The sequence below is a fragment of the Larus michahellis genome, chromosome 9 (genome assembly GCF_964199755.1).
Source record: "Larus michahellis chromosome 9, bLarMic1.1, whole genome shotgun sequence".
Lineage (NCBI taxonomy): Eukaryota > Metazoa > Chordata > Aves > Charadriiformes > Laridae > Larus > Larus michahellis.
Genome location: NC_133904.1, coordinates 45,511,898 through 45,524,449, shown reverse-complemented (window position 1 = coordinate 45,524,449; position 12,552 = coordinate 45,511,898). Strand labels below are relative to the sequence as shown.

Genomic DNA, 12,552 nt, shown 5'->3' with positions numbered 1-12,552 from the left:
CGTCGCGCCGAACCTGCTCTCCGCACCCAGATCCCTGCCTCTCTGGAGACCGTGGCTGCCCCGAGCAGAGGAGGTAACCGGACGGCGGAGGGAGGAGACGGATGCTGTGAGTTTTACACTCCCTGCTGGGTCGTGCCCCCCGCCAAGTTTCCCCTGGCAGGGCTGGGGTCCCTGTTTGGCAGAAAACCAGCCCCTTGCCCCAGTCTCCCCTAGCCCCCAGCACTGTTGGAGGGCAGGACTGTGCCTGTCTGCCCTGGGGCATCGCAGCCTAGCCGGGGCAGGGCCAGACAGACCCCCCCGGGCAACCATGGCCGCGGGGGCCTGAAAGGGCTGCCTGTTCCCAGCCTGGCGGGCATTCCTCAGGGGGTTAGCGGGGCGCCTGGGCATGAGCTTGTGAGCACGGGGGGGAGATTACACTGGCAAAGAGCCTGTCGCGGGGAGACGGGGCGGGGAGATGCCAGCTTCCATTGCAGAGGGTGTGGGGGTGGGATGAGAACCTAAACCCAGGGGCAGAGGAGCGGGGAGAAGCCAGCTTCAGGGGTCTGTCAGGTCTGTGGGGCATCACCCCCACACGTGGGAGAGAAAGGCCGATGCCCTTGCTGCCAGCCAGGGTCCCCATGCGCCCCGTGGCCGCCATGCCAGGGAGGAGGGGGCAGTGGGAGCCCCAGGGCACGTCCCACCCCGGCTGTGTCCCCTCAGGCTCGGACTCAGGAGGCGGCTGGGGATGGCGGCCCCGACAAAACGCTGGCGTTTTTCCACCACCCCGTCAGGTACGTGCCCTGCTGCCGGGTGCCCCGTCCATCCCCGTGGGGCCGCGGGCAGGCGGGGGCTCAGCCCGGCTCTCCCCACGCAGGCTCCTCTGGCCCAAGTCCAAGTGCTTTGACTATCTGTACGGCGTCGCGGAGAAGCTGCTGGAGAACTTCCCAGTGCAGGCCACCCTCTGTCTCTACGATGACTCGGACAGCGAGGAGGAGGAGGAGGAGGAAGAAGAGGAGGAGGAGGAGGAGGAGGAGGCAGGGGACATGGCGGCAGGTCCTCTGCTGCAGGCCGGCAGGCCGGTGTGAAGGTGCGGTGCAGCAGGCGAAGGCACCGAGAAGGTACCGGCCTCCTCCACCTCCATGCAGGCAGCGTGCGGGCAAGCAGCGGGCACAGGCTGCACCGCCCGGGGCCGCCGGCCCTCAGGGCTAGCGGTGCCCGGTCACCGTCCCACCCGGCCACGCCGTCATGGGCCGGGGACTACAACTCCCAGCAGGCACCGCGGCACGTCCCGGCAGCCGTAGCCCGCTCTCATTGGCCACCAGTTGGGGGAGGAGGGCGTAGCCCCGCCCAGCCGCTCCGCTCCGCGTTCCTATTGTAGCCGCGAGGGGAGGGAGGCGGTGCGCGCTGGCTGCGAGGGGCGCGATTGGCCGAGGGGCGGGAGGAGGCGGGGCGTGGGCGGGGCCTGCCCCTCCCCTCCCCGCCGGCGGGAGGGAGCGGCTGCAGCGGGGCGCGAGGCGCGGGGCCGCCATGAGGTACGGGCGGGGCGGGGGCGGCGGAGGCGAGGGGGGGCGGTTATGGGGTGCTGGGGCGGGAGGGAAGGGGCTGGGGCTGGGGCCGGGGAGGTGGGGGCCGGGGGTCGGGGAGCTGGCAGAGAGGGGTTTGGGGGCGTTAGGGGGAGAGGAGGGCTGTGGAGGTGGGGTCTGTCGGTGGGGCAGAGGGATGTGTCAGTGGGGGCAGGGGGGTGTGTCAGTGGGACAGGGGGTGTCAGTGGGGCAGGGGGATGTGTCGGTGGAGCAGGGGATGTCAGTGGGGCAGGGGGATGTGGCAGAGGGATGTGGCAGTGGGGCAGGGGGTATCAGTGGGGCAGGAGGATGTGGCGGTGGGGCAGGGGTTGTCAGTGGGGCAGGGGGTGCAGTGTTGGGGTTCCTCGGGGACTGGAAAGCCCCTCTCAGCTGGGCAAGTTCACATTTGGGCTGATGGGGCAGGTGAGTTGGGGGGGGACACCCTGCTGTGGGGTGACACTAAAAGCTGAAGGAAATGGAAATAATTTGGTGTTGGGTTTGGGGAAAGCAGGGCTAGTGCTGGGGTGGAGGGGCCTGGGGCTGGGATGGGGGCTGTGTGGGGTCTGCATGCCTTCGGATGGGGTCCGAAGGCTGTTTTGGGAGGGCACGGCATCCTGGCACCCGACGGGGACCCTGTGGTCCCTGCCAAGTGGAGCCGGTGCAGCCTCTTCCCTTCGCTGTGGATCTTGGCATGGAAAACCCCAAATACTGCTAGGATCCTGCTGAGTGGCTGGCAGCCACGGCTACGTGATGCCAGGAGAGCCGGCAGCCTCCCTGCGTGCTGTGGCACGTCACTGGCGTCTGTGGATCCCTCCCCAACCTGAAGCTGTGCCCCCCAGCCTGGTGAGGAGGTGCTGCCTCCCGCTGTGCCCCCCTTCACCCGCTCGAGGTCTGCGGGTGGCTGGCACCGCGCACGCCCACTGTATTTTACCGGCACGATTTCCTCCTTTGGCATCGGTGACGGGAGCGGGGGCGGAGATGGGGGGAGCCCGGGGGAGACACAAATGTGCGACTGCAGCATCCTTCGCTCTCACGGCTGCATCCCTCGCACCTCCTCACGGTTGCCTTGGCAACCTCCTATCGATGGGGTATTTATAGAGGAGACGAACGCGTACGCGTCGGAGCTGGCGGGGCGGGAGGACACAGCGGGACTGGGTGGGCGTCTGCTGGGTCAGCCCCCATCTCCAGGCTTCTCTCCGCTTGCGTGGCTGCGCGGGGGCAGGAGGGATGCTGCTCGTGTTGGCGTCAGTGTGTGCTGTGGTCCAGCTTTTCCTGCTCATCGGCGCCGGGGCGGAGGTGGTTAGGAATTTGCATGTGGAAATAAAAATAAGCATCCGGGATGCCTGCCCTTCTTGCAGGCATCGCTCCTGCTTGTAGGCTTGTGTAGACCTGGTTTGTTGTTGCACTGGAATAAACCGTCTCTGAGCTCTGGCACTGGGTGCTTTGGCACAGGTACTTGGAAAAAAGTTAAAGATAAAATCTGCCTGACGCATTAAATGTGTTGCCTGATGTATGACGTGGGTTATGGAGCTGGGGGTCCTGACAAATCTGGTCTTGTATATCCTTATTTCTGCGTCTCTGTTCTCCTGTCTATTAAAGGGGGAGAATGCCTGTAACAACGAGCAATACAGAGGTTTTGTGTGGAAACTGTGGCAAGTTTTCCATGCCGTGTGTTTTTTTTTATCCTGTGCGTTTGGGTCTCTTTGTAAAAACTGATGACAACAAAAGCAGGTCAGGTAGTCCCTGCTCAGAGCTGAGGCAGCCTGTGGGGGGATGCATGGATCCGGAGGCTTCTCAGCTGCTCTCGTATCCCCCAGAACCGCTCAGAGAAGTGGGCTTGGGTGCTCAATTTATCAAGAAGAGTCCTCCAGGTGTGGGCTGTGGGGCGCAGAAGGTGGCAGACCCCTCCTGTGTAATTCCGGTGCTCTGCCGCTTTCCCTCGCTCCTGCTTAAACTCCAGACTGAGGTTTGCAAACTGTTGGAAAGAAACTGCTTTCTGCCTCTGGAGACAGCTCCGGGCTTGCCTGGCCTCGTGCCACTTGTGGTGCAGGAACCTCGGAAAGCCACAGGAAAACCTGCTGTTGGCGGGGAGAGGTGCCAGATTTACTGAGGAGGCGGCTGTTGGTGAGGTGAGGGAGCGCCTGCTGTGGTGGTGTGCACCGGCCCTTCTGCGTGTCTGGATTCCTGCCTTTGACGTGAAATCAGAAATGCGTTTCCAGCCCCACTGACCCTGTGCACGGCCCTGTGCTGTCCCTGACCTCGCTCCAGCTGAACGGATTCAAGTGCTTTTGGGATAACTTTGAATAATCTGAAGTCCCGCACCTAAGATTAGCATGCGGTTTAGTTCCTGCTGTTTCTAACCGCATTTGTTCCTTCATCCGCAATAAATCCCTGTAGGAGCTGGTTAGTCCTGTCCCCTCTGTCTCCTGGCAGAGTTGTGGCTTTGCCACAGCAAGGTGTCACACAAGGCGAGAGGAGACAAGTTCGCCCAGGATGGTCTGATTGGTGGGGCATCGAGCACGGGGAGAAGATAAAGCGTGAAAAACCAGTGAGTGAAACTCCTCCTGTGAGCAGAGAGGGATACACTCTGCTTGTGCAGGACTTTGTTTCACTCTTGTGGGGTTTTGTTTAATTTAATTCTGTTTTTGAAGTACAAAAGATGCTTATCCAGCTGGAGAGCTGTTGTCCTGGGTGTGCAGGGAATTCTGTCGCTCTTGGTGCTGCCCTTAGCTTGGCCCAACGACCTTTAGGAGACGCATATCCTTTTCTTTCCGGCTTTATGGCAGTGGAGAAAACAGTATGGCCCTGTTTGTTGCAGCTTGTGCGTAGGAGTTGCAGAAGGTAGAACTGGCACGGCTGTGAAATGGATTTAAAACAGGATGACTTGCTTTACCTGGATCCATCAATCTCTTCTGGAAGGGAAGAGCACCCGGCTGCTCCCAGCAGCTTCTGACGTGCAGGACGTCTCTACTGATGAGATATGGGGACTCTCCCTCATCCAGTTCTTCCCTTCCAGCTTCCCTTTGTCTGGGCAGGTCCCCGTCCCTTCCCCAGGCTGGTGCAGCACAAGTACGGCAGGAACCTGCCCCAGGCTCTCAGAGAGCCCAGGGTGCCCTGAGCCCCCCCGGTCCCTCCAGCCACATGATGAGCGAGGAGGCAGCAGGATTCCTTGGCTCTCCGAAGAGGCACTGCTTGGCCGGGGACTGTCCCTGCTTTCTGCATGAATCTGACCCTGGGCAGTGGAGGCTTTGGGCTTCAGCGGGGGGAAATTTAAGCTGTCAGTGACTCTCCTGTTTTCTTCCCTGCAGGTAGGCAGGACCCCCCCGCCCCGTAGCCGAGTGAGGCAGCATGGCAAGTAAGTGTTCTCCAATCAAGATGGAGAGGTGGCGGTGGTGCTGGAGAAGGGGGATGTTTGGCAGCCACCTCTCAAGGAAGGGGTGCCTGTGCTTTTTGCGGGGATGTTATTCTCTGTGGGGAGCAGATGCCATGGGCCGTTACCCCTGGATGAGGTCTGAGGTCCGGCCTGACTTGTGCTTCTCTCTCCCCTGTGCAAGGTGGGAGTCAAGAGGAGGTGCTGAAGGGCCGACCTCTCCAGGACTCCCCGTATGCTGCAGCATTTCTTTATTTGCGTGATGCTTGCTGTGCAAGGCAAGCCTCCCTAAGGGCTCAATGGCCCCTCTGCAGGCGTTGCCGGTCTGCGCTGACTTCTCCTCACAATGGTGCTCCTCATGGCCCATGACTGGCATCCCACAAGCTGCCCATCCTGGGGGCCACACTGCCTTGTGTGGCCGGTGGCACTGGGGCTCTGCGTTCCCAGTGGATGGGCAGCTGCCGAATTCGGCCCCACTGGGAGCTCGCTGCGTCCCGCCACCTGAAGGAGTGCCTGGCAGATGGGGCTGCTGGGGGCCAGTGGCTAAAGCTGGGCTGAGACTGGCATGGGTGCAGGGTGGAGGATGGCGTGTGGTCTGTAAAGAGCTGGACTCAACCCTCCCTCCTCGCTCTCCTGGGCAGCCTGCGCGGAGGCTGCATGCAGCGATGTGATGGGAGCTCAAGGAGGCCGGCGGTTGTGAACGGGGAGATGTAGAGATCTGGCTGGGATCTCGGCATTTGCTTGGGCTGTCACCGGAGCCAGCTATGAAGGTGGAGGCAGTAGCCACGCTGGGCAGGAGGAGGACCCCAGGGGTGACAGGTATGTCTTCTTTCCTTATCTGCGCTGTGCTAGGTGGGGGAGGGAGCAGAGATTTCAGGCAGTGTTTTTAAAAGGCAGTTTTAATCTTCTGTTGATGAGGAGGGTCCGTGCCTTCCTCCACTGCTGCCTTTTCTCCCTCCCAGAGCTCAGGTGCTGGCTCACCAGCACCTACTGGTTGTGGGAGGTGTCCCTGTGGTGGCAGCGTCCCCCGCCAAGCAATCCCCTTTGTGGTGACCCTGAGGTGCAGGAGGGTGATGTGGTGGTCAGCACGTTCACCGTCATGCGCTCCCCGGCAGCGTGCAGCCCTGGCTGTCCCTCTGCAGACACAGCCGCGTGTCATTCTGCAGAGAATGCCATTCAGCCAGGCCGCAGAGCGGTGGGGTCGCGGTGTGGCCAAGCCTGCCTGCCACCAGGGGCCAGCAGCACCTCAGGAAACCCAGCAGGGATGCGGTGAAGCCAGCCCTGCTCCTGCTCCCCCTGCCTAAAGCTCCGATCTTTCCTGAGCACCGGTTCTCCAGCTGGTGTGGGGAGACTTGGAGAGGCAAAAGGGGTCAGTACTGAGGCTGCTGGGCTTGGGAAGTCCCCTCTGCACTGCAGTGTGGGGACAGTACCTGCTCAGCTGTCTGCTCGTCATGTCAGCTGGTGATCCAGGCTGGATGAGAGTTGGCAAGGCTCTTGTTTCCTGAAGGCCGTTGGTTTTCCTGCTCTGGTCCCCAGGCACGTGGGAGCTCTTTGCACTGTCCGTGCAAAAGAGGGGAGGGAGCAGTGACTTGGTTGCTGCTTTTCTGCCATTTCTAGGTCCCTGAGGGAAATTGGATTTGGGGGGAGGCAGACATCTCTGTCTCAGCATGCTTGCAGTCGGGACATTGCTCGTGATACCTGCCTGCCTGTGTGTCTGTTTTTATTTCCCACCATAGTGGCCAGTTCAGCACGACAAAACAGGGAAGGGGTCGAGTGACTGGTATCTGCAGGGATGGAAAACCCTGACAGTGAGATCTGCGGCCAAGCTTGTTGCCCCAAGGTGTGCTGAGGAAGTTGAAAAGAGTCTCGGACTCAAGTGCTGAGGAGGGGAGAGTTGATACCGCAGCCTGACCAAGGTGGGAGGCAAAGGTGGCGAGGCCAGACTTCTCCACCAAAGGATGGGACGTTTGCAGGATGGATGGCGTCTTTGTAAAATTTCATCTCATTCCGGAAAGGCTCAAGAGAAGGTCAGGCCAACCTGTTCCCTCTCCAGCCAGGACAGCCCTCCTCAACTGCAAAAGCCAAGGCAAGCCGATTCCTGCAAGATGCCTTCTGTGCCTCTTGAAAATGCTTTTTCAGTTGTCCTTGTAAAAAAAAAAAAAAAAAAAAAAAAAAAAAAAAAAAAGTCTGCATAATAAAGTCAATTCTGAGGGAAGGTCTCTGACTCACATCATTCATGCTGCTCTTCATTCACACCTCAGTGGTTCAGCCCTCTGCAAACTCTCTCACTGAAGCAAGCCATTAATAAATCATGGGGGGGAATGCACCTACACAGCACAAAAAGAACACAGTGCCTCCAAGCACGGGATGGTGTAGCAGAGTAGTAGTTGCTTACGCCGTGATCTTCTCCCTGCCTTGACATTTACAGATACTCTCACAAACACCTTGCTGTATTGTTTTAGGAGCAGGATACATGGAAGGTACAGCAGAAGGAAACCTGCTGGTGTCTGGTAAAAGGCTCCTAATCATAGAATCATAGAATGGTTTGGGTTGGAAGGGACCTTAAAGACCACCCGGTCCCACCCCCCTGCCCTGGGCAGGGACACCTCCCACCAGACCAGGTTGCTCTAAGCCCCATCCAACCTGGCCTTGAACCCCTCCAGGGATGGGACAGCCACAGCTTCTCTGGGCAACCTGGGCCAGGGGCTCATCACCCTCATAGTGAAAAATTTCTTCCTAATGCCTAATCTAAATCTCCCCTCTTTCAGTTTAAAACTGTTACCCCTTGTCCTAGCGCTACACTCCCTGATCCAGAGTCCCTCCACAGCTTTCCTGTAGCCCTTTTAGGGACAGGAACGGGTTCTAATGTCTCCCCAGAGCCTTCTCTTCTCCAGGCTGAGCAGCCCTGATTCTCTCAGCCTGTCTTCACAGGAGAGGAGCTCCAGCCCCCTGAGCATCTTCGTGGTCCTCTGGACCTGCTCCAACAGGTCCATGTCCTTCTTGTGCTGAGGACTCCAAAGCTGGACGCAGTACTAATGAAAGAAGTTGGTAGCTCTTCACTCACTATTACTTTTGATCTTCACCAAGCTCTTTATTCTGTGTTACAGCCAAGCTGGTCTAATGGGAGACGCTGGCTGTCCCCTTGCCTCCTTGTCCCGCATCTGTTGATGTTGCTGCAGTGTGAGTTTGTTCATCTGGTTGATCCAGTGGAAGACTGAGGCTGAGGGTGAAGGAGGTAAATAGATTTCTATGGATCAGCCAGGTGAACCGATTCATCCTCTTCAAGGGTAGCAACATCATTATGTAGCTGGGTGGGAAGAGAAGGTCCCAGCCTACAGCTGAGTGTGTTGAGCTGCATTACGGAAACACTCTCTTATGAAATGCCTGCATGGGATGTTTGAATCCTGGAAGGGTTGTGGTTTGTGTGGAGTTTCTGCTTTCTAGGCAACAACTTGTTTGTCTCTCTTGTGCTGCTGCAAGTCCTGTTAGGTACTTAGACCCCATGGAGCTTTCCCTCCTGCAGAATATGGAGGGAGAGGCTTTGAAAGGGCTGTGTCTCCTGCAGGAAGAAGGTGCTGTTCCTGCTCAGTCAGGCTTCCTGACTGCATGCTCTGAGGGAGGATCTGATGTGGGCAACACAGAGTCTCCCAGGCTTTGGGAGCAGAGGAAGGTTTGTGAAGCCTCAGCACAGTAGGGATGAGGATGTGATGCCATCTGAGGAGAGGTTGCTCAGCCCCGTCTCAGTGATTCATGACCCGCTGTGTGTTGGGGATGTTTGCCCTTCTTGGGCCTGGGAGAAGACACAGTGGTTTGTCTGGGAGCTGAACAGAGACCCCGAAGCCACCTGAGCTTGCATGACCCCACAGCAGCTGGCAGCGGGGACACCAGCTTCCAGCAGGCTCTCTGCCCTCCTCCTGGGGGGCTGTGGAGGTGCGAAGCAAGAGAGGGGGCTCTGGGGTGATGCAGGGGGGGACTGTGGAATGAAGTGCAATGCACTGTGTGTCCTGAGTCCATCTTGGTCTTGGCAGAGAGGTCTGGCTCTGTGTCCCAGCTTGCCTGGTGGGATCTCCCTTGCCCTGCAGCAAAGAGGTGAAATCCCGTCAAGGGAAGGAGGTTGAAAATCAAGTCTTTTTGGAGCCTTCCGTCTCTTCTTCAGCTGCCCCATGTGGTCTGCAGCTGCTGAATCTGATGTCTCTAACATCTCAGCCCTGCTGGAAGGATGCTCCTGGTGCTGTATGTCTCCGGGCAGACCCCAAGAGCCCTGCGCCCCTCTGGGTGTGCTCTCCCTCAACGGGCACTCTGCTGTGCTAAATGAATTGTAGCCCTGGGCTTTTGGCGTTTGGGATGCCCGTATCACCAAAATCCCATGGGAAGCCAGGTGGGAAAGCCAGAGGCCAGTGTGGGGTTGTCTCTGCTCAGCATCTCTCTGCCTTGTGTGTTGCAGTGTTTTTGGGGGCCAGGAATGCCCACTCGGTCCTGAAGCGCTTTCCCCGAGCCAACGGTTTCCTGGAGGAGATCCGGCAGGGCACCATCGAGCGGGAGTGCATTGAGGAGGTCTGCAGCTATGAGGAGGTCAAGGAAGTTTTCGAGAACAAGGAGAAGACGGTGGGTTTGTCCTGCCCTGCTCCCCAGTGGATGCGTGAGGCCTTACACCTTGGCAAGCTGGGGGCAGAGAAGGAAAGCGCAGGGGGAACAGCCTCTCCTGTTCCTTTTGTCCTTTTCTGCATGCCGTGGACTCACTTTCCAACATGACTTTCCCTTCTCAGGCAATGCCCTCACCTTGGCATGGCCAGGACACCCTGCCCACAGCTGCCTGTCGAGCTGGCGCTCCCACAGCACGCGTGGGAAATTTGTGGTGTCGTCCCAGGCTCTCCAGGCTGGGGTTGGTGTTAGCCAAATTTCTCCCTGCTTGGTGTGGGGGCTGTTGGCTGCTGTTGAGGGACGTTCCCGTGATCTTTTGTGTTGGTTCCCACAGTGCCTCAGATGCTGGCAGCCCTGGTGAGAGTGGTGGGGGGGGTGGCTGAAAAACTGGCTCTTTTGTGGACTTAGGAAGGGCAGCGGTTATTGCTGGTGGTGGTCAGGGAGCCCTTGTCCCACCCGCAGCACATGATGGTTGCTTCTCTGTTCCTGCCACAGATGGAGTTTTGGAAGGGCTACACCAACTCTGTCTACTCTGTCAAGGACCCCGGGCACAGCACGGAGCGCTCAGACGCTATGTACGTGGTGGTGCCCCTCTTGGGAGTGGCTCTTCTGATAGTCATCGCCCTCTTCATCATCTGGAGGTGCCAGCTTCAAAAGGCCACCCGCCACCGTCCTTCCTATGCCCAGAACCGTTACCTGGCCAGCCGAACGGGACGCAGCCTGCCCAGGGTCATGGTATACCGGGAGCGGTCGCAAAGCCAAGGGGAAACCCAGTATCAACGAGAAGCAAGCAACCGGGTGGCTGGAGACGGCAGAGCTGGGGGCACCCCCCAGCAAGACGGCACCCTCTGCCCGCCGGAGCATTCGGTCTCCGTCCTCTCCAGACTGTCCAGTGCCACCCCTCCGCCTTCCTACGAGGAGGTGACGGGCCACCCGGAGAGCAGCAGCAGCGGCGAAGAGACCAGCGTCTCCTACAACGACCCGCCGCCCAAGTACGAAGAGATCGTGGCCGCTGCCCCTGCCGCGGGCAAATAGCGGCTCTGCCTCCCTCCTGCCTCTTCACACACTCACGCTCACCCACCCACCCTCCCTTCACCATGCCCGGGACCCCCTTCAGGTGCCAGTCGGCACCCTGTCTCACCTGTACAAGCTGGTGCCATCACACGATAGCCTTACCCTCCTAACCAAAAACGGCTGTCCCCGAGCGGGGTGAGGCTGGGCTGCGGGGATGGCTCCGGGGCCGGCCAGCCTTCTCCTGCCCCTCACTCCCCGCTCACGTAAGTGCTGTAGCAGCCAGAGCAGAGCGGCAGCTTGTTCCTGGCTCAACGCGGGGGTCTCCCCATGGTGCATTTGATTTCCTCACTTTCCCCTCCTATAGACATCACGTTTCCCACGATTAAAACAGCCTCGCTGCCTCCCTGGGGTGCTGCTCAGCCTTACCCCGTGTCCTCGCCGGGCCCCGTTTTGCTGCTCGGGGCTCTGATGCAGGAGTTGGGGATGCAGGAGGGGTGCGGCGGGTTTCTGTCCATCCCCACCATCAGTGTCCATGCTCTGTGTTTGGGGAGAAAGTGCCTCCCTTGTGTGGATTTGCTGCCAGGTGGGAGTGGGGAGCCCGGTCCATCCTGCGGTGCCTGTAGTGATATTTGCTGTCTGGAGATCAGGGAGGATCGGTCAGGGAGGTGCTCTCTGATCTCCTAGATCCCTTTGGAAAGGGGGAAAGGCTCGTGTGTTTGTGAGGTAAGTGACTTTGGAGTAGCAGGTCCTTTTCCTGATGGTCTCCGCTTTCCCGCTGTGGTGTGCCGGGCAGCTGGAGGTCTGGCTGTGGTGGAGCTGGCTGATGGGGCCATCTCTGACCTCGAGCCGAAGGTGGTCCCATGGCTTTAAGTGGTGGGGGTGCTTCTTTTTCCTGGAGTGTGGCCTGTCTGGTGTCTGCCCCAGAGGTGGGATGCCGGCACAGGGAGACTGCGGATGGGCCAAACGTCCCCTCTCCCAGCCTCTTCATCCTGCCTGGCCGCTCTCTTTGGGGCTCTGTCCTCCAGAGCAGGTGAAGGGGAACGTGAGACCCCGCTCTCGTGCAGACCCCTCTGGTGGGCAGAGTGCATGGTGGCCATGGCCATGGTGTGGAGGGCCTGCTGACAGAGGTGGCTGTGGAGGTGAGGGGGGACTGACCATGCCACGACATGGTGATGCTGGTGGGTCGGGAGCAGCACCAAACTCTGATGCGCCCGACCACCGGGTAGTTGTGGGGCCAGGGCAGGGCTGAGCCAGGTGCTTTGCTGTGAGACCAGAGTGTCCCCTTTTCCTGGGCAGCTGCTTTCGGGGTTGAAGCAATGGGGCTGTCCTTTCCCGGTCATGTCTGATGGGTTAAAAAGGGGGTTGTGCTCACGAACACCCCCCCCCCCCACCCCCCCACCCCCCCCAGGAGTAGCCCAGAAACTCCCAGCACTGCCACCCCTTGGTGTTCACCCCAGCACCAGTCTCTCCACCAGCACTGAAAGGCTATTGTACGTCCATCGGCTGCCTGCTCCCCGCTCCGTCCCAGCGATGCTCTCACAGCAGGAGAGCCCAGAGCTGAGGCTCGCCCAGCGTGGCCGTCCCTGGGGCAGGACACGAGGGGTCTGCAGCTGCTGGCACCTTGTCTGTCCCCTCCCAGGCCTTTATTCTGCCTTTCAGCCTTAGCAAATCGGGGTTATGGGAAGACCTGATAGCGAGCGTCGGGGTCAGAGCCTGGAAAAAAAAACGGAGGGAGACAGAAGGGCTCTCTGCATCCTCTGTCTCTGATGCTCGGTCATTATCCCTGCAGTTTGTATTCTGTAAAACTTGGTATATTTCTGTGCAAAAAAAGAAAGGTATTTATTAAAAAACCCTCACTGTCTGAGTGGCGCAGGGTGTCTTTTTCCCACAGGGGGGATGTCTCACTGGGCACAGCTGGATTTCCATCTCGCGGGGGTGCTGGGGCTCAGCTCTGAGGAGCGATGGAGGCAGCTGTGGGATGATGGC

The 12,552-nt window shown here is 59.3% G+C and overlaps 1 protein-coding gene across 3 annotated transcripts; it reads left to right on the top strand.

Moving 5' to 3' along the window:
- The first annotated feature begins 1,436 nt into the window (after positions 1-1,436).
- Positions 1,437-12,427, top strand: PRRG3 (proline rich and Gla domain 3). 3 transcript variants are annotated; one of them, XM_074600391.1, is made up of 6 exons: positions 1,437-1,511; positions 4,850-4,896; positions 5,553-5,730; positions 6,648-6,997; positions 9,356-9,516; positions 10,048-12,427. In XM_074600391.1, exons 4-6 carry the CDS (start codon positions 6,886-6,888, stop codon positions 10,585-10,587), a joined length of 813 nt encoding a protein of 270 aa, XP_074456492.1. In that variant the 5' UTR covers positions 1,437-1,511; positions 4,850-4,896; positions 5,553-5,730; positions 6,648-6,885; the 3' UTR covers positions 10,588-12,427. The 3 variants fall into 3 exon arrangements, 2 of the variants coding, with proteins under 2 accessions (XP_074456492.1, XP_074456493.1); XR_012588982.1 differs by lacking the exons at positions 9,356-9,516; positions 10,048-12,427 and having other exon boundaries at positions 6,648-7,730; XM_074600392.1 differs by lacking the exons at positions 5,553-5,730; positions 6,648-6,997 and having other exon boundaries at positions 1,440-1,511.
- Positions 12,428-12,552: the final 125 nt, after the last annotated feature.